At 40.2% G+C, this 18,663-nt stretch overlaps 1 protein-coding gene across 4 annotated transcripts in view; it reads right to left on the bottom strand.

Annotated features, from left to right (window-relative positions):
• Positions 1-18,663, bottom strand: part of LOC131251163 (glucosidase 2 subunit beta-like) — a 42,637-nt gene that overhangs the window by 9,070 nt on the left and 14,904 nt on the right. For 2 of the 4 annotated variants that reach the window (XR_009173633.1, XM_058251701.1), the window contains exons 7-9: positions 13,370-13,472; positions 12,898-12,986; positions 11,541-11,877 (exon numbers count right to left, since the gene is read on the bottom strand). Coding sequence is in view for 3 of the 4 variants with exons in the window: in XM_058251701.1 (XP_058107684.1) it covers positions 11,541-11,877; positions 12,898-12,986; positions 13,370-13,472 (529 nt within the window). In the remaining variant the exon portion in view is untranslated. Of the gene's footprint in view, positions 1-11,540; positions 11,878-12,897; positions 12,994-13,369; positions 13,473-18,663 lie in introns of all 4 variants that reach the window. The other 2 variants (XM_058251702.1, XM_058251703.1) reach the window with 2 other exon arrangements.

Raw genomic sequence — 18,663 nt, 5'->3', positions numbered from 1 at the left:
AGTCATGGCCATAAACTCTAAAAAAAGACCACTTAAAACCTGCGGAGATTTCCTAGAGGACTGCATTGACTGAGAATAGACCCACCCAATTGTCCCCTTTGCACTAGCGCAAGGCATCCCACAAAACCAAGACACCCCTTGCAGAACCAATGGTATCCAGGGACACCTAATTCGCATCATGACAACTCCAAATAGACTGAACCATATTCTCATCAACACGAGGAAGCTTAGTCTCCTAGATAGCAATGAGGCCAACTTTTGATCTCTTTCAAATTTCTTTAACTTGAGATTACTCAAGGGGGCAACCCAAGCCCTGACGTTCCAGGGAATGATCTTCATTAGGGAAACAACCTAATCCCTCTACCCTTCCTCTAGCTATGAGGAATAACATCCAACTAAACATCAGGATCTAATCCAAGGCCCTGCACCCCTTAATTGACCTTAGAGAACAAACAGAGGGACCAACACCCAGGATCCTAATGCCTCTTTCGGCCACCAGCTTAAACATCACGATGTAATCTTCATCTTGGTTACCAAAAACCACTCCTACAAGCTTCCACGTATGGTGCATAACATCCTTCACCCACCTCTTCTTTTGAATGGCCTCCACTAAACCCTCCACACAGGCTTGCATAGATGACAGGGAGAGGACACCGAGCAGAGGGATCCGACAGGTAGAGCTGTACACGAGCAGATTATACTCAGGTACTCGCTCGACTCGACTCGGAATAACTAGACTCGACTCGACTCATCGTGAGTTTGAGCGGAGCATGAGCACCTTTTGTATACTCATTGTGCTTTCGAGTAGAGTACGAGTTGGGCGGTACTTGACTCGTACTCGACTCGGTACTCGACTCGTACTCGGGTGTATATATATCCATCTCAAAAAACAAAAAACCCTACACCCCCCTTTTCGCCCGTCGTTTTCACAGCGCAGCCCGCCCGTTCGAAAAACCCAAATTCCTTCCCTCCCAGCGCCCGTTCGAAAATACTCTCCCTCTCTCTCCTCTCGTTCCCCTGTGACTGTGAGGCTGTGACCCTGCCCAGTGTTGTCCGCCGTCCGGCCAATCCCTCTTCTTCCCTCTCTCTCCCTCTCCCTCACTCACCTGTTGGGCGGAGCTAGTCCCTGACGCTTGTCCCTGCCTGCCCGGTGCCCCTGTCCGGTGGTAGTCTCTCTCTTGTTCGGTCGTTCCGACGTTCCCATTAAAAAAAAAAAACCCAAAAACCCTAACCTGCACGGCCACAGCGACCGTCCGGGAATCCGTACCCTGCCCGGTCGCCTTCTCCCTTACCCTTCTTCTTCCCTCTCTCTCTCTCAGGCACTCACATTGCCCTGTCCGCAGCTCGTCACTTCCATACCCTATCCGCAACCCGTCCCTGCCCTACAGCCCTGCCCGGTGCCCCTATCCCTGCTGCAGCTCGTCCCTGGCCTGTTTAAGGTAGAAAACTGTACCTTGATTTATGCAATAGCATGCAAATAATATGATGTTGATTTATGCAATATGATGCAAATAATAGCATGCAAACTGTACCTTTTTTTTTTCCTGAGGTTTAAATCATGGGCTTCATCTAATAGTCATTTTCTAACTTAAGGAAAGATGATGATCATGTATGAGTCTGATGGTTGGAAGTGGGAAGAAAGAGTAAGGTGGTTTGATTAATAAAGGCTTTCAATCAGTTGAATGTATGAGAATGTAATTTTTTTTAAATGGAGGGAGTTGCAGTTTTACACTATTGAGAGAACGGACGGTTTAAATTGGACACCCAGGTGGTCTGATTCGGTGTACATGTGGCCCACCTTAAGTGTGGACTAGCCTGATTTTTATAAAAGGTGATCCCCATGATAGGCCCACCTTTGTTTGGCATGGCCCAAATGCTAGACAGGCATGACATGCTTGGGAGCTAATCAGCTAGTTTTATCCTTTATTTTAAAGAGAAATGCTTCAATGCTTTTTCAGTGCACTGTAAGTTATAGTGCTCCTAGTTGCATTTGTTCACTTGGACAGGCCACTGATCGATCTGAACTGTCTATTATACTTGAAACACATTTCAGGGATCACCGGTCACCACACAAAAATTTCACTGATTAGATGATCCAATCCATTCTTGATTTAGCCTTATTTTCTGTAGCCATCCCTTTTCCAAGCCATGAATGGATAGTTATGATTGCCAAACAAAAGTGATTCTTTGGAATCATATGCAATCCGTGACGGGCCCTAACAAACAGATGAATCAGATTGTGTGGCATGCATGCAATCATATTTTATATCATACACAGTACATTATATCATATTGTACAGCATGTACTATATATCAAGTTGCTACACTTAGCATTCATCTTTCAGATTGCACTTTCAATTCATTTATTGTTTGATTGTTAGGTTTTATTATTATTTTTATTCTTCTAGTTGTAGTATAAGATAATCAGTTGCCCATTTGAGGATTTCTATGTTGCCAGACATAGATTCAGTGTGTTCTTGGATGCATAGAAATTCTCAAATTGTCCTTTTTTGGACAGTTCAGGGTTAGATAGATTGTAATGTCTTCATCTATTCCAATTTAAATGCATATGCCTATTCTGGTTTTGTCTCTCCTTTTTCTCTGGATATATTTCATGTATTTATTTCTGTCGTTACATGTCCACACTTTGTGTTAATGATTGACATGAGAATTAAATATAAGATTAATATATTCTGGAGAGATAAGAGGAGATGCTGCCGGAATTTCGGCGTAGCATTTAAATTGGAAAATGAAGGCATTACAATCTATCCAACCTTGAATGGGTGACTGATTTAGATAGTTAAGTATGCCCATCTAGCGGTCTAGGCGTCTAGCCCTCTAGGTATAGCCGTATAAGATATCGAGAACTTTATTTTATAGCTAACTAGTCAAGACGAAAGCCCAAATACCCCTGAAATGGGTGCATCCGCCACATCTCCTCTAATCGTAGAGGGAGACACAGACACGTCAACTGCATGCAAAGGGAAGAAGAAGAGATTAGCAGTGTGGGATGATTTCGAAGATGTGACAGTTAACGGTGTACAGAAGATAAAGTGTAATCACTGCAAAGGGTTATTCAGCAAGATTGCAGGAGGATCTACGACACATCTAATTAGACATTTGAAGACGTGTCCTAAGAGATCAAGACTCCCTCCTCCCGGCCAACAGTTGCTGTCATTTACGAAGTCAGAAGGTGCCGACTCCTAAGGCGTAGTGTCCACTCATAAGTTTCACAAAGTGAAGCTGAATGAGTGGTATGCTAGATTATTGATTCTGGAAGAAAAACCTTTCAGAATGATAGAAAGTAAAGGGTTTAGGGCTTCCTGTCGATTCTTTAACCCTCGGGCCGAGAATGTCTCCCGCGTCACAGTACAGAGAGTGTGCATGAAGATGTACGCAAAGGAGAAGATGAAACTGAAAGAAGTTTTGGCTTCAGTGTCCAGAATAGCTTTGACGTCTAATTTATGGACGACGTCCAATCAAAGAAAAGGATACATTTCATTAACCGCTCACTATGTCGAAAAGGATTGGAAACTATGCAAGAGAATTTTGAACTTCCGCAGCCTTCCTCCTCCACATACTGGTTTACGTATTTCAGATTGTATCTACAGTTGTCTAAAAGGTTGGGGCATTGAGAAGAAAATTTCAGCAATAACTTTAGACAATGCTTCAGGAAATGACAGTGTCGTTCCATGCTTACGTAACCAGTTCAGGGCTACAGGAAATTTATTTTTTGAAGGAAAAATATTCCAGGTCAGATGTTGTGCCCATATTGTAAATTTGATTGTACAAGAAAGGCTGAAAGAAATTGACAACACTATAGAGAACATAAGAGAAAGTGTGAAATATATAAGGGGGTCGCCATCGAGACTGAGTGTATGGAATGACATCATCCAATGTTTCAATGTCCCATCTAAAAAAGCGTTGAAGTTGGATGTATGTACACGTCGGAACTCGACCTATGAAATGTTAGATACGGCAATGGAATTATAGCTTGCATTTCCTGAATACGCGGCGCATGACAGAACGTATTCTTAGTTGGCGAGCACAGATGATTGGGCCAAAGCACAACAAGTTCACACATTTCTCAAAGTTTTCTACGAGTGCACGAAGATTTTTTCTGGGAATCAGTATCCAACCGCGAATCTGTTTCTTCCGTCTCTTTGGAAGATTAAGGATGCTCTACAGAAAAATGCCAGTGCGGGTCCAGACTTCATACGCCAAATGACAGTTGGTATGAAGACGAAGTTTGATAAATACTGGGACGAATGTCATCTGTTGATGTCCTTGACAGTTGTTCTTAATCCTCGTTGTAATATGGGGTTGGTTAGCTTTATTTTCATGAAGCTTTATCCTACTGAAAGAGCGGCAGCAGAAACGTCTAAGGTTCGTCAAGCCCTTGGAGATTTGTACAAATCGTATGTTAATACTTTACCTGCAGCGGGTGTTGAAGAAAGTAGAGATGCGGATATTTTTGTACCTGGTAATCCGGATGTGGTAAATGAATATATATCATACTTGGCACAAGCACGAATGAGAGTTGATACTAAGAAATTAGAGCTAGAAATGTACCTCAAGGAGCCAATCGTAATGCGATCTGAATTTGATGTGTTGGAATGGTGGAAGATGAGGGTTAGTGAATCAAAATACCCTACATTATCTGTGATGGCACGAGATATTATCAATACCAATTTCAACAGTGGCATCAGAATCCACATTCAGCACAGGGAGCAGGGTTGCGAGCAAGTATCGAAGCTCACTTTCGCCAAATACAGTTGAAGCGTTGATTTGTACGCAAGATTGGTTGCGCCCGATATGGGGAGGAGATATGAATGATGATGATGAAGAAGAGGAGATTGAGATTCGTGACGAGTCTCTACCTGCAGATCAGTAACTATTTTCGATTTTTCAATTCTTTTTGGTTGAAAGTTGAATGATCTGTAATATTATTTCACTACAACTGCAAACATGAAAGTGTTGGTCCTTTTGGAATGTGGTTTGGAAGACTTTGAATCTTTGATATTTATTTAAATATGCCTGTTCATTTGCTTTTTTTTTTTAATTTTGATACATTTATATTGCTTTCTTTTGTTCCTATATCAAGTTCAAATTATTTATCAATATTCTGATTTTTTTATATTAAAAATTGAGTGTAGATATGTCATCATCAGACCCATCGACAAACATCTGGGACTACGCTTCCCTGGTTGAATCACCACCAAGGTTTGGAAAAACAAAGATTAAGTATGGTTTGTGTGGCGCAAAGTTTGTGAACAAGACTAATCGCTTTCGCTTACACTTGTCATGTCGAGGTGGTGATGCAAAACCATGCCCCAATGCCCCTAAGGATATCCAAATTCTTTTTCAAGTCCTGTTAGATTCGAATAGAAAACCTTTCACTCCATCCAAACCTTCTGCTTCTGGATCTAGTACACGAATGACATCTACAAAAGATGCAGAGGAAGCCAGAATAAAAGCTTTGGAGGAAGAACAATTCCAACTCGCCTTAAAACGCAGTATGGAAGATGTTTCTAGACTTCAGCGATATTCGAGTCAAAGACAACACGATGTTGAAGCAGGGTCGAGTTACTCGAGTGCGACAAACAAGAAGAAGAAAAAGAGTAACAAATTCAAATTCCTGACCCGTCTTGGTGAATTTTATAAGGCATTGGGTACTACATACAATTCTTCACGTAAAGCAAATTTGAAAAATCTAGTTCAAAGTGTAAAAGAACATGAAGGAAATATCTCTTCGCCTTCTAACTCAGAGGAAGTGAACCAATTTGTATATGAAAAAATAGATAGCAGTTCCGATGGATCAGATGACAATACAGGAAGGCACTCCTCTTATGGAGGTTATTGGTTATAAATTGTCATTTTGAAAATGTAATGTAAATATGTTAATGTAATTATCGAAGTTTTTAAATCATAAATTATGTGCATTTTATATATTTTATTGTTTCATTTAACTTCGAATTCCAATTGAAATTCAAATGAATCTTAATTTATAACTCGAACTCGGCTCAAAGCTCGAACTCGTTGCTCGAAAACCATGCTCGAATTAGGCTCAAATTCGGACTCGACTCGACTCGTTTTCTACTCGTACTCGGGCGAGTAGAGTACGAGCAGGGAGTCCATGCTCGTTGGCCGAGTAGAGCCGAGTACAAGCAGGACTTGAGCGTTAACAGCCGAGTACAAGTAGGGCGATACTCGACTCGTGTACAGCTCTACCGACAGGTTACTAAGGTTCGAAGAAGCTCTGATGGGTGACAAATCTAAGAGCTCCATAAGAAGTTCCCAGCATTTGTGGTAGATAGAATTGAAAAAATTCAAAAGACAATTCTTATGGGGGGTCTACCACAGCCAAGAAGAATTTCCACTTAGTGAAATGGGAGATAGTCCAAAAAGTGAAGGAAGCAGGGGCCTACGTATTAGCAAGGTCCAGGAAAGGAATGGAAGATTGCTTAGTAAATGGTGGTGGCACTTCAGAAAGGAAAGAGAGGTGCCATGGCATGAGGTAATTGTTGAGAAGTACAAGGCAACAAATAAGGTTGGGATCTAGTCATACCAAAATAGGATGCCTGCGTCCAGAATTTGGAAAGACATCGTTGAAATGGGAGATTAATCCAAGTTGTGAGGGACGACATTCGTGGAAATCCAAGCCATGAGGGTAGAAATTCATGGAAGGATTTAGATTCACAGTGAATAACAGAGAATCTATCCTACTAGGGGGAGATGTCTAGTTAGGTAGCCGTCCTCTAGCATCCAGTTTCCCTTCGCTATATAGATTGGTGAAGGAGAGATATTTTGATCAAGGATTTGCAGAAATTAGAAGGGACAGCTTATCATGGAACATCCTACTATGAAGAAACTTGAAAGAGGAAGAATGAGAAACTTGCAATCTTTGTTACTATCCTTTAGACTAGCAGGTTATTGCCTCTCGTCACAGATGAAAGAATTTGGGGGTGGGAGTAGTCAAGTAAATTCACGGTCAAATATCTACCCCTGCGAATAGATGATAAAGTTGCCTCTTAGTTAGGCAGGAAGATCCTTTAGAGTTGGAGGAAGTCTCCAACTCCACCGAGAGTGGTTGCTTTCATGTGGTTACTGATCCATCATAAAATCTTGACAGTGGATAAGCCTATTAGTTGGAGTATGGCCAACCCAATAGGTGCATTATGTGCAAAAGCAACATAGAGAATAAGGCTCGTTTGCTTCTTCATTGTCCATTTGTGTCAAAGATATGACATTTCTTCCTCACGGAGTTTGGGACGTCTTGGGCTAGAAGTGCATCCCTGGAGGAGTTTTTAATTGAAGAAGATCCCCAATCAGCGGTAATTGAAAGGCTTTATGGAACTTGACTTCATATGCCATCTGTTGGGAGGTTTGGAAAGAAAGGAACGACAGACTATTCAAGGACAGGCAAATTTCCACTGCTGCTCTCATCGACAAAATCAAAGGCTATGGGCTATTTTGGCATCAAATTTCAGCAGCAATCCAGGGCCTATTCTTTGGAAGGAGAGATGTAACAGTTGGGAGCAGCCGAGCAGTTTCCCTCTGTGTTTCTCTATTTGATTAAGTAATTGGCATGGGTTCCTATCTTAGTGTTTTTCTGTGTAAAATTATGTAGAAGTGAAAAGAAATAGAAAAAAGGAAAGAAAAGAGATGGAGAAGGAGAATAGAATTAGGGTTACATGCGCCTACTCTCTTTTATATTAAAAAAGCAACAAATTTCGAAACTACCCATTACAATATGACATTTTATTATTAAATGTACCTAATTAACTAAATAAAGAGAATCAAGGACTAAAACTCAAGACTAGGTAGGCCGTACCACTATACGACACCTTATTTCATTCATTTAGGTAGGTCGTACAATTGTACAGCCCACATCCATAGTCATTAATACTCTCCCTCGAGTTGGAGTATAGATATCGTCAATGCTTAGCTTGGAATAAATACGTGCAAAATAATTGCAGTCATAAGCTTTGGTGAACACATTAGCAAGTTGATCTTGAGACCAAACATACAACCTACTAAAAACCTTCTCACATATGAAGTGACAGTAGAATTAATATGCTTGGTTCTCTCGTGATAAACTAGATTGTTTGCGATATGCGAGGCTGCTTGATTATCACAAAATAACTACATTCGTAGGCTCACTGCAAAACCCATATCTTGCAATAGTTTCTTAATCCACATGAGCTTGCAAAGTGGTATGAGCCATCGCCCTATATTATTCATAAACGCATGATCGGGCAACAACACTCTGCTTTTTTACTCTTCCATGTAACCAAATTTCTTCCCACAAACATATTAGACTGCCTACCAGTCAAGGAGCCTACTCAATCTGCATCAAAATATCCCATAACTTGAAGATGATTATTATTTCTTCTATATAAAAATTCCTGGCATGTTGCTCCTCTTAAGATATTACAAAATCTGAACAACCACATCCATGTGAGGCACCCTAGGAAAACTCGTAAACTAACTTACCACACTCACAAGTCACAACATCAGATATGTTTGGGCTAGTGATTGTTAGGTAGATAAGTTTTCCGACCACTGTTCTATACCTTTTAGGTCTTTGACCACATCTTTTTTATTACTAACAGCTTATGATTTTGATCCATTTGTATATCATATGGCTTAGTACTAAGCAGGAATATTTTTTTGAGCAAATCCAAAACATATTTCCTTTCTTTGATCTCACAACTTCTAACCCAAGGAAATATCAAAGATACCCAAATCTTTCATTAGGAAGTAACATTGAAGATACTTTCTAAGATCCTCAATTCTTCTACTATCACTTCTTGTAACCACAATGTAATTTACATATACAATTAATACAATCAGACCTTATGCGCCTCTCAGTATGAAGACAATGATCAGCATGACTTTTAAACGAAACCGTAGGCCAACACAACCTTACTGAATTTATCAAACCATTCACGCAGAAACTACTTCAATCCTTAAATCGCCTTCCTTAGTTTGCAAACCTTGTCTGACTCTCCCTAAGCCACAAATCCAAGTGGTTGCTTCATATAGACCTCCTATGTGAGATCACTGTGAAGAAGGGCATTTTTAACATCAAACTAAAAGAGGGGCCATCCATGATTAACAACAATAGACAGAATGACGTGAATGGAATTAAGCTTTGCAACTAGAGAGAATGTTTCAGTATAGTCGATGCTGAGAGTCTATCCCAACTATGCAACATTCAATCATTCAAGGAAGCCATATGGCTGAAATTTAATGGTATACACACACCGATGACAATAGTATGTTTACCGATGGAAAGAATAGTAAGCCTCCAAGTGTTATTCTAATAAAAGTGCAATCATTTCTTCTTCCATAGCCTTCTTCCACTCCTTATGTGACATGGCTTCTTGTTATGACTTGGGAACAAAATGAAATAATAAAGATAGGGTAAATCTACAGAAAGTGGACGACAAACACTGAAAAGAAACAATTTGGAGCTAGGGTGGTCGGCAAATGCTTCATAGAGCAATAGGGATATCAGATATATTAGGAGATGTAGGTGGAGTGATTGGATCAACAAGCTTAGATAAAGATATAGTGGACGGAGCATCATCATTGGCAGCACTTGAATCAATTTAGACCACTGGAGATAGTCTCCTCCATTTAGGGCGTGTTTGGTCCATGGAATTGAATGGTATTGAATTGTATTAGATGGGATTAATATCATTATTGCACAATGATTTCATGTCTGGAAATACCATGGCATTGTAGTCATCTAATCCCATGTTTGGGATAAAATTTTTGATATGGGAAAACACCGGATTAAGCAAAATCATGTTTGGTGGACCATGGAATTGTAATCAATGGACCAAATTCACAATGGATGTCGTTCACTTGTACACATATATAACCAGAATGTCACGTGTAAATGGTGTATATGGATGGACGTCATGGATAAACGCATGCATCAATGTGGGGCCCACATGTGTAGTGGATTTCAAAATCCATGGAAATCCTGCATGGGTCCAAATGCAATTCCATGGGACTAAATGCAATTCCATCCCACCTAATCCCAACCTTTCCCATCCTCTCCAAATGCTGGATGGAATTGCACGGGACCAAATGCAATTCTATCCCACCTAATCCCATCTAATACCCTGCGCCAAACACCCCCTTAGTTTCATAAAGGTTATTTGAATTCCTACAAAATCAAATGGATTCAGGAACCCAGATCTTTGATCACCCGTCATCTCCAATGGAAGAAGAAATTATTCTCACAGTGCTTACACGAATAAGGGCTGACTCTTCCAGATATAAGAATGTTCAATTGCACGCTTCATATGAGGTACACACCATGCTTGACAAAACAGTCAACCTATCCGTTGCAACCAAACATGAGAGGAGCAATGATCAGCATCCACCCTCTTACACGCAGACCATTACAAAGGCCCAACACAACAACAAGAGAAGAAGAAGAAGAAGAAACCCTAGGTTTCTTAGAGAACTTTCCGCACAAGAGAGATAAGAAAAAGAAGAATTCATGAAATAGAAAAGATAGAAGAGAAGAAAATGGTGCAAAACAGAGTAGAATGTGCTTTGACACCATGTAGAATTATATAAAAGTGAAAAGGAATAGAGGAGAGAAAAGGAGAATGGAGAGAGAATAGAATAAGGGTTGTGTGCCCCCGCTTTCTCTTTTATATTAAGTTCAGAGAGAGAGAGAGAGAGAAACAGCCCACATCCACTGGTATCCTCCGCCTCTTGGGTGACTCTTGGGTCATGCTGTGTTCAATCGATGTTCTTAGGCTACGTGGCTCTTTTATATTAAGTTCAAAAATAAAAATCCCAGAACTACCCCTCACTTGCAATATGACATTTTAATATCAAGTGTGCCTAATTGACTAAATAAAGAGAAACAGGAACTAAACTCAAGATTAAGTGGGTCATACCACAGTATGGCCCCTTATTTCGTTCATCCAGGTGGGTCATATAGTGGTACAGCCCACATCCACAGTCATTAACATCTTGTTCGTTCTTCTATTAGCTTTTTGCAATTCTTTTTCATGAAACCTTCAGTTATTTGTTTTAAAGAAAAATGTCTACAAGACAAGCCCAAAAGATCTTCCAGATATGAAGATCCTAGCCATCTAATACTTCACCTTTTTTCGGACCGTTGTTGTATTTCTCTTATCTAGTTATCGGACTCCACCGATTAAAGGTTAGGATCACATGATCTGGGATAGTTTTGAGGGCCCTTGGATGCACAAAGCATAAGGGGAAGCGGGAGCGGATCCACATGCCAGAGCAAGGAAGCATCTGCTTCACAATGTTAACCAGTGTAGGCCTTGGGAGTGAGAGCAAGAGCATGAGTCTAAAGAATGAAGCTAAAGCAGGATAACCACCTTGATAGAAGAGTCATACAACTACGCTGGGGCCTTTTAGATCAATGGTCTGGATCAATGAAACATAGGGCCCACTTGCACAGAAGAGGTGCATCAGGACATTACTTGTGTACAGATGCACCAACAAGAGCTTCAAAGAGAAACAAGTTCACATACCTGAAAAGTCAGTTCTGTGACTTCTGTCTTCCACGTCAGTGTCATATGAGGGGTGAGGATCTTCGTGCTCTCCTTCTTCATCCTCATCATCCACGTCGTTGTCTTCCGTTTCATCATAAGCATTCTTTCGGTCATCTTCGTCCTCTGAAGTGTAGCGATCATAGTCTTCATCCTGTGTATCATCTGGGATCTGCGAACTGCCTTCATGTTCTTCCTCTTTTGCATCACCAAATTCATTAGTTTTCTGACCAGCATTTTCTCCTGTCCAGCGAGAAGCTACAAGACGGCCAAGCTCTTCTCTAGATAACCCTTCAGTATTTTCAGGTTTATCTTCCTCCTGCAAATGCACATAAGAAATTCACTTGCATTTAGAAAGTTAGCTTTCCGTTGAAGAACATGTTCAAACTACATTACTCCAGTGCTACCATGCAACTGTATTAAGGAATCATATGTTCCTCAGGCCGTGGATAAATACAATAGCCTTGGTCCTTTCTTTCCCAAGTAGGGCCTTGGTTCAATGATCCAAAATGTTGATATGATGGGCCCCATCACCCAAGTTGATGGACCATGTCCCAATTGTCTCCCCATCAGAACAACCCTAGCCCTTCGATGGCTGGCCTGCAAATGGATGGTTAAGAATAATAAAACATTGGTCCACATCAATCTGGAAAAGAAAAAGGTGAAAGGACCTGAACTGGATGGATAGATTTTTGGGCAGCACCAATCTGTGGTGGGTTTCATCAACTACACAGTATGGATCATTAACCATGGAACCTGTCTGTACAAACTAAAAGCTCAAGGACACTATGCACATTCTTTGGTTGAGGATCATCTCCTTCCTCTCTTATTCTTCTTCTTTTTTTTCTTTTAAAAGGATCATCTCCTTCCTCCATCCAAAATTTATAAAAGAACACAAGAAATGGAAAGAACATGAAAATCAGGCTTTTATTTGTAATATGTAGCTCTGGTTTTTAATGGACTTGCAGTTTTGGATGTGCCTAACATTGTTTCTAGCAGGTCTATTCTGACAGTAATTTTTTAGAAGTTAAAATATTGACTATCCCTGCTACATAGATGGAGGTGCATCCCTTGGGTTCCTATCAAACATCGTTTATATCAATGCGCCTCAGCCAAAGGGATAGTATGATTTCTCACACAATCATCTACTCGAATTTGGAATAAACCAAACACCAGCATGCTACTCAATGCCACAAACTCTTTTCTTGGTAAATATGTGTGAAATTAGATGCTCGAACAATGAGAGCAAATGCATTCCTAGTAACAAATCCACCATCCTCTTATAACAATGTTGATAAACTGAATCAAGAGTAGAATGGAAAAAAAAAAAACCCATTGCCTTGTCTGCTGCATGATTGGAAGATGCCCCACTTCCAGTTCCAGCATCATGACCAGTTTCATCTTTGACAAGAGTGTTGTCTTTTTCTACTGCCTGCTATAGAAAGAGTACAAAAATATCCGAACAATTAGGCTCCACTTGGATTGAAGTTTAATCAGTCAATTCAATAAAGAGTGAAATAACCCAAATGGAGAAAACCACACTTCATTCATAATGAGGTAGTAGCCCCCAAACTGTAATTACTGCCATTCCAAGTCCAACATGATTGGCGTGTAATGGCAGTATGGGTTGGGTTATCATCAGCAATACAAAATAGTGACATGCCACTCTGGGGTTTCCAATTGAATGGATTGAAGTTCAGTTCATTGGAGCATCCAGGTGCACCTTCGCAATTGTAAAAGGAAAAGAACATTAAACCACTGTTGTGATCAATAAAATGTGTTAGCAGAATGAGGACCACAGGCAGAAGAACTTTCCAGAACCTCTTTTGCTGCATGGATGGGAGATGCTTCACTTTCAGCATTATCACTCATCTGAGCTTCATCGACAGCATCACCATTGTCTTCTGCCGCATGCTATTATCAAGGTAGAAAATCAACAATTAGAAAGAAAAAAAGAAAAAAAAAAAAAAAAAACTACTTGCAATAAGGCCCATGGCCTTTCTTTATCTTTTCAGTCATCATCATCATCCTAGCATTTGCCTTCATCTTTTCAGACATCATCAATTCATCATCATCATCATCATCCTAGCCATTCTCCCAGCAAATTGAGATTGGGTTTTAACTGGAAGATTGGCAAAAGTTTTGTGATCAGATACATACTAAACATAAACTTCTTTTAAGAACCAGCCAATCTTCTTGACCTTTTTATTATTTTGCAAAAAGGATACTTGTCAAAGAAAAAAGGATAGGAAAATGGGAGGAGAACTAGTGAACTCAAATGACAAGCATTTAGACAAGACGAGAAAGTATGAAGAGACAAATATCTTCGTAACAAAGAAAAAAAGGAGGACCACACACAAACGCGCGTGCGCATACAGGGATAGATAGACGGACGGACGGACAGACACACACGCACGCACACACTGAGAGAGAGAGAGAGAGAGAGAGAGAGAGAGAGAGAGAGAGAGAGCTGAGGATTTGGACCTTGATAGAGAGGGATGGCAGAACAGGATTCACATAGCTGACCCCAATTGGTTGGGATAACACGTAGATGATGATGATGATGATGATGATGATGATGATGACGACATAGTAGATAGGTATATAGAAAGGTGATGCAGTGCAAAATGGGACCAAAGTCCATTTTATCCATGACCATAGAAAAGCTGATAATCAGGGCCTTGGAGGCACTAAATTCTGACTCTTTGCATGAGGGTCTGGTCTATGCATTCAATCGGGGTGGAAAACATGTGCACTTGATTGTGGGATGCACGGGCCCAAAACCCGGTTTGTTGCTTTAGTTACTTGCTTAAGGTTAGGGGTATTTTGGTATTTTTATATTCTATTAGTCTGTGATGAATTAATAAAGTTAAGCTGAGGGTCTTTCCGCCTTTGTAATTTTCAGTTTTGGTGAATTAAAGAAATAATTTTTCTCTCTTTAAGAAAAGGAGGAAGAAAGGGTGGATTCCCTTCTCTTGTTCTTTAGATTGGATCTGATTGTCCCTTGAGTCACTCGTGGATCGCCATCTTGGAGGATTCTGTTCTTTTACGTTGTAGTTGCTTGACAGATTCAGTCCTTGATCAGTGTCAATCATGACGTGGATTTGACACATACCCACCGCATAAAAAGGTGACACAATTTATTGAAAGAGCAAGACAAACAGAGATTTTGTGCCTCGAAATTACACATAAGACTAAAATGAATAAGAATATATAGATGGAACTCCCTCAAACAAGTGTTTGAATTATCTCCAATATTATCAAAATATCTCCGATATTATCTTTATCTCCGGCTCAATGATACCGATAACACTGGTAGTGATACCGCTAACGCTTGTAGTATAAGAAATTTCAAGTATTAGCAATGTATCGCTAAATATCGCCAACATATCAATATCACTAATGTAATCACCAATATTTTCAACTATGTAAATTCTAGGCGTCACACGTATTGCCAATGCATCAATGTCGCTAATGTATCGCCAATATTTTTGACTATGTAAATTCTAGGTAATGCTTGTATCATAAATGTATCGACGATATTTCAATAATATCGCCAACGTATTGATATCAGCAAAATTTTGTTTATTAAAAATAATTTTTTTAAAAAAAATATCATGGGCAAATGCTTGTATGTAGTGTTCAATTTGTCATTGATAATATTGATAATATCTCGATATTATCGATATCGCAACACGCGCGATATTGACACCATAATCTTTTGTTTCATTTACAATTGTTGATGGTTTCTTAGTGAAATATCATGTGTTGTTGATATTTTGCAATATCGATGGATGTTTGGATGGAATGTTGGATGGTTAAATAGGTTGGATGCTTTTAAGGCCCCATTAAATGGAAACTTATCATATATGCATTCTTTCTACAATTTTTTTATTTCTAAATATGCAAATATATACGTTTTAACATGTCCTAAAGTTTCGCTGAAAATTCCATCGTTTTTCCCATGTTTCCCTGCATTTCCGGTTATCAACCATATTATTGGCAATATCGATATTGTTTCCATATCCCTGACCAATGAAACTTGTAGAAATACTGATACTTCGAACACTGGTTGTACCCAAGGACAATCACCAATCCTTGATCATTTCCTTGAAGCTGTCCACCTCTAGCCATGCCAACTCAAAAACGGAAAGGTTTGGGGCCCCAGCTTTCTGTCTCTACTTTTAGTAAAATAAGGCGATGATCTAAGCATGTTCTTGGTAAGCCTCTTGATCATACCTGAGGGAATTTCTCCACCCAATCTGCTGAGAGCAAAAATCTGTCGGGACGAGCTAGAAGCGGCAATTCCCTGGCACCCCCCATCAGAATGTCTACCATTTCTTTCTGTCTAACCCACTCCTCGAAGCCCTTAACATTAAAATCGGAAAGGTTTGGGGCCCCAGCTTTCTGTCTCTACTTTTAGTAAAATAGGGCAATGATCTAAGCATGTTCTTGGTAAACCTCTTGATCATACCCGAGGGAATTTCTCCACCCAATCTACTGAGAGAAAAAATCCGTCGAGACGAGCTAGAAGCAGCGATTCCCTTCCATTAGTCCACATGAACTTGGCACCCCCCATCAAAATGTCTACCATTTATTCCTATCTAACCCACTCCTCAAACACACAACAGCCCCCCCTCCCAAAAGCACCATGGCATGCCATAAAGAGATCTAATCAGATTCAATTCAGCCCACAACAGGTGTCTCCTAGATGGGATCAGTGTTCGAAATATCGGTATTGCGTTACGTATCACACCCTTGGGATATGGATACGTATCGGTTATCGCGTGGGATATATTGGTTGTATAGCGTAATGTATCGCTGATGTTGGAAACATGGCGAAACATTGGAAATTGATCATTTTCAAAGAAATTTTAGTGATTGTTAAAAAAGACATCAATACACACTTACAAATCAAAACATTACAAAAAACAAGTGCACAAAATAGGTTTTCCTTGTATGGGGTCCTAATCTATGCGTTGTCCAACTGAATTGATGCAAGTATATTCAAAGTTTATTCATATAATTTATAAATGTAAGAAGACGTGTGGAAACACAAGCAATACATTCAAAAGCAAAAGAAGGATCACTAAATCAAGTTACATACACGTTTGATTTTATGTTTGGACACAAAGATTGCAACCAATTTGCAAGAAATTGGGAAAATTTTAGTTTTTTTCAATTTTCCGCTACTTGGTCCTTCTTCTCCAAATCTCAAAATCGAAGCTCCCAATCCATGATTTTTCATGCAAAACATGAAAAATCATGGATTTGTAACAATTTAACACTGATTTAACATGATTTACAAAAAAAAAAAAAGACTGAAAATAAAAAATGCTCACAAGATCGAGCATGTGGGATATATCCCACTACTTGTGCGTTTCGTATCGCACAGGTGGGATACAAGAAATATTGTGGGATATATCGGCAGATATCGTCGATATTTAAAACACTGGATGGGATGCAAGGGTCATATACAAATGTGAATAACCATTTGAATCAGGACACCGTATCCCCAAGAACTATCGACACCGTGAAAGATCCCACATGTGAAGCCTCCAAGCACCATCTTTCCTTGTTCCAAGCTGTCACTATGCCCCTTGACAAGCCCTCAACGTTCAAAGCAACCAGCCTTTATTATTAATTCCCCAAATTGACAATAGGATTTCATCATCAAAAGCCTCTAGTCTGGTTTCCAAAATGGCAACGATCTCAACTTTGTATTTCTTGCAAACTTCTTTCACCTGAGCTTTCTTATCCCGGCTTCCCAGCCCCCTAATATTCCAACAAAGAATCTTCATTAAAAACTGATGCAAAATCCCCTCCCCTTCCTTCCTGAGCTGCAACTACCTGCATCATAATTGACAGAACTTTCCAGGCTCATCAATTCTCTCCATCCCTTAGGCATCTTCTACTTAGCCTTCTGCTACATTGCTCCGCAGAATTTCCTGTGACATCTTTCTCTAACAAAGTTCATGAATTCGTGGACATCATCCTCCTCTACCCCAAAAGTCAACCCTACTGACATCCCCACTCTATCGACAATGTCTCTGAACCAGCTAATCTCGCCTTCCGACATTTGCTTGAGACCTCTAGGAGAACCAAAGTCCTCCGCGCAAGCTGGGTAATCAACGTTACCCTTAGGAATTTGTCTAGCAGCTTGCAGTGGCGTGACATCAAGAGCATCATCAAAAAAATCCACACAGACTACCTCTTTTGCTGCTTGGAAGGCTTCCTCTGCTTCGAAGAACTTGTCCCAAACTTCCACAAGAGCATGGTTGGAATCGTCGATGCTTAGACCATCAACGGAGCCCTTGCACGAAGATGGAGACATGGGGGACGTACCTAGAAGAGGGAGAAATCCCTAAGAGGGATTAGGGAGACTAGGCAAGGCGCTATTGAGAAGGCTCAAGCCCCCATTAAATGGAAACTTATTGTGTATGCATTCTTTTTGCAATGTTTTATTCCTAATATGTGTATTGTAGTATCTCCTAAAGTTTCACTAAAAATTTCCACCATTTTTCCCATGTTTCCTCGGATTTCCAATTATCAGCGATATCGATATTGTTTCCGTATCCCCAGCGAGCGAAACTTGTAGTGATACCAATACTTCGAACACTGAATTACTACCAAGGTATTCAATAACAATAGACATGGTTATAACAACCAGCCTTGTGGCTGTTACAACCCCGTAAAAAAATTTGAGGAAGAAACCGTAATGTATCAACCCCGTATTGGAACGTTATGGGCTTGTATCAAACAGAAATCCCCCTGTATCAGCCCATCATGGGCCCGTAACAGCCATTATGGCCGTTACATGCCCGTTACGGGTCATTGCTTTTCAGAATGGGTGTTACAGCATGTATTTTGTAATAGATCCCACCTTTACTGTTATGTAATAGTCGTCATGCAACCATTTTTTAATATCATTAATCTTGCACTGGACTGATGCACTGAGGTACCTTTTCCATGGTAGATAGATCTATGCTCTCTGCATCTGAACTCTCTAGCACGGAGGAGGATGCTCGGAGTGCTGAGCATAACACACTAGAGTAAGCATTGTCAACATCACTTCGAGGGAGAGAATTATCGAAGAGTCTTCCAC

This window comes from Magnolia sinica, chromosome 7 (genome assembly GCF_029962835.1).
Source record: "Magnolia sinica isolate HGM2019 chromosome 7, MsV1, whole genome shotgun sequence".
Lineage (NCBI taxonomy): Eukaryota > Viridiplantae > Streptophyta > Magnoliopsida > Magnoliales > Magnoliaceae > Magnolia > Magnolia sinica.
This window is presented reverse-complemented; position numbering and strand designations above follow the sequence as displayed.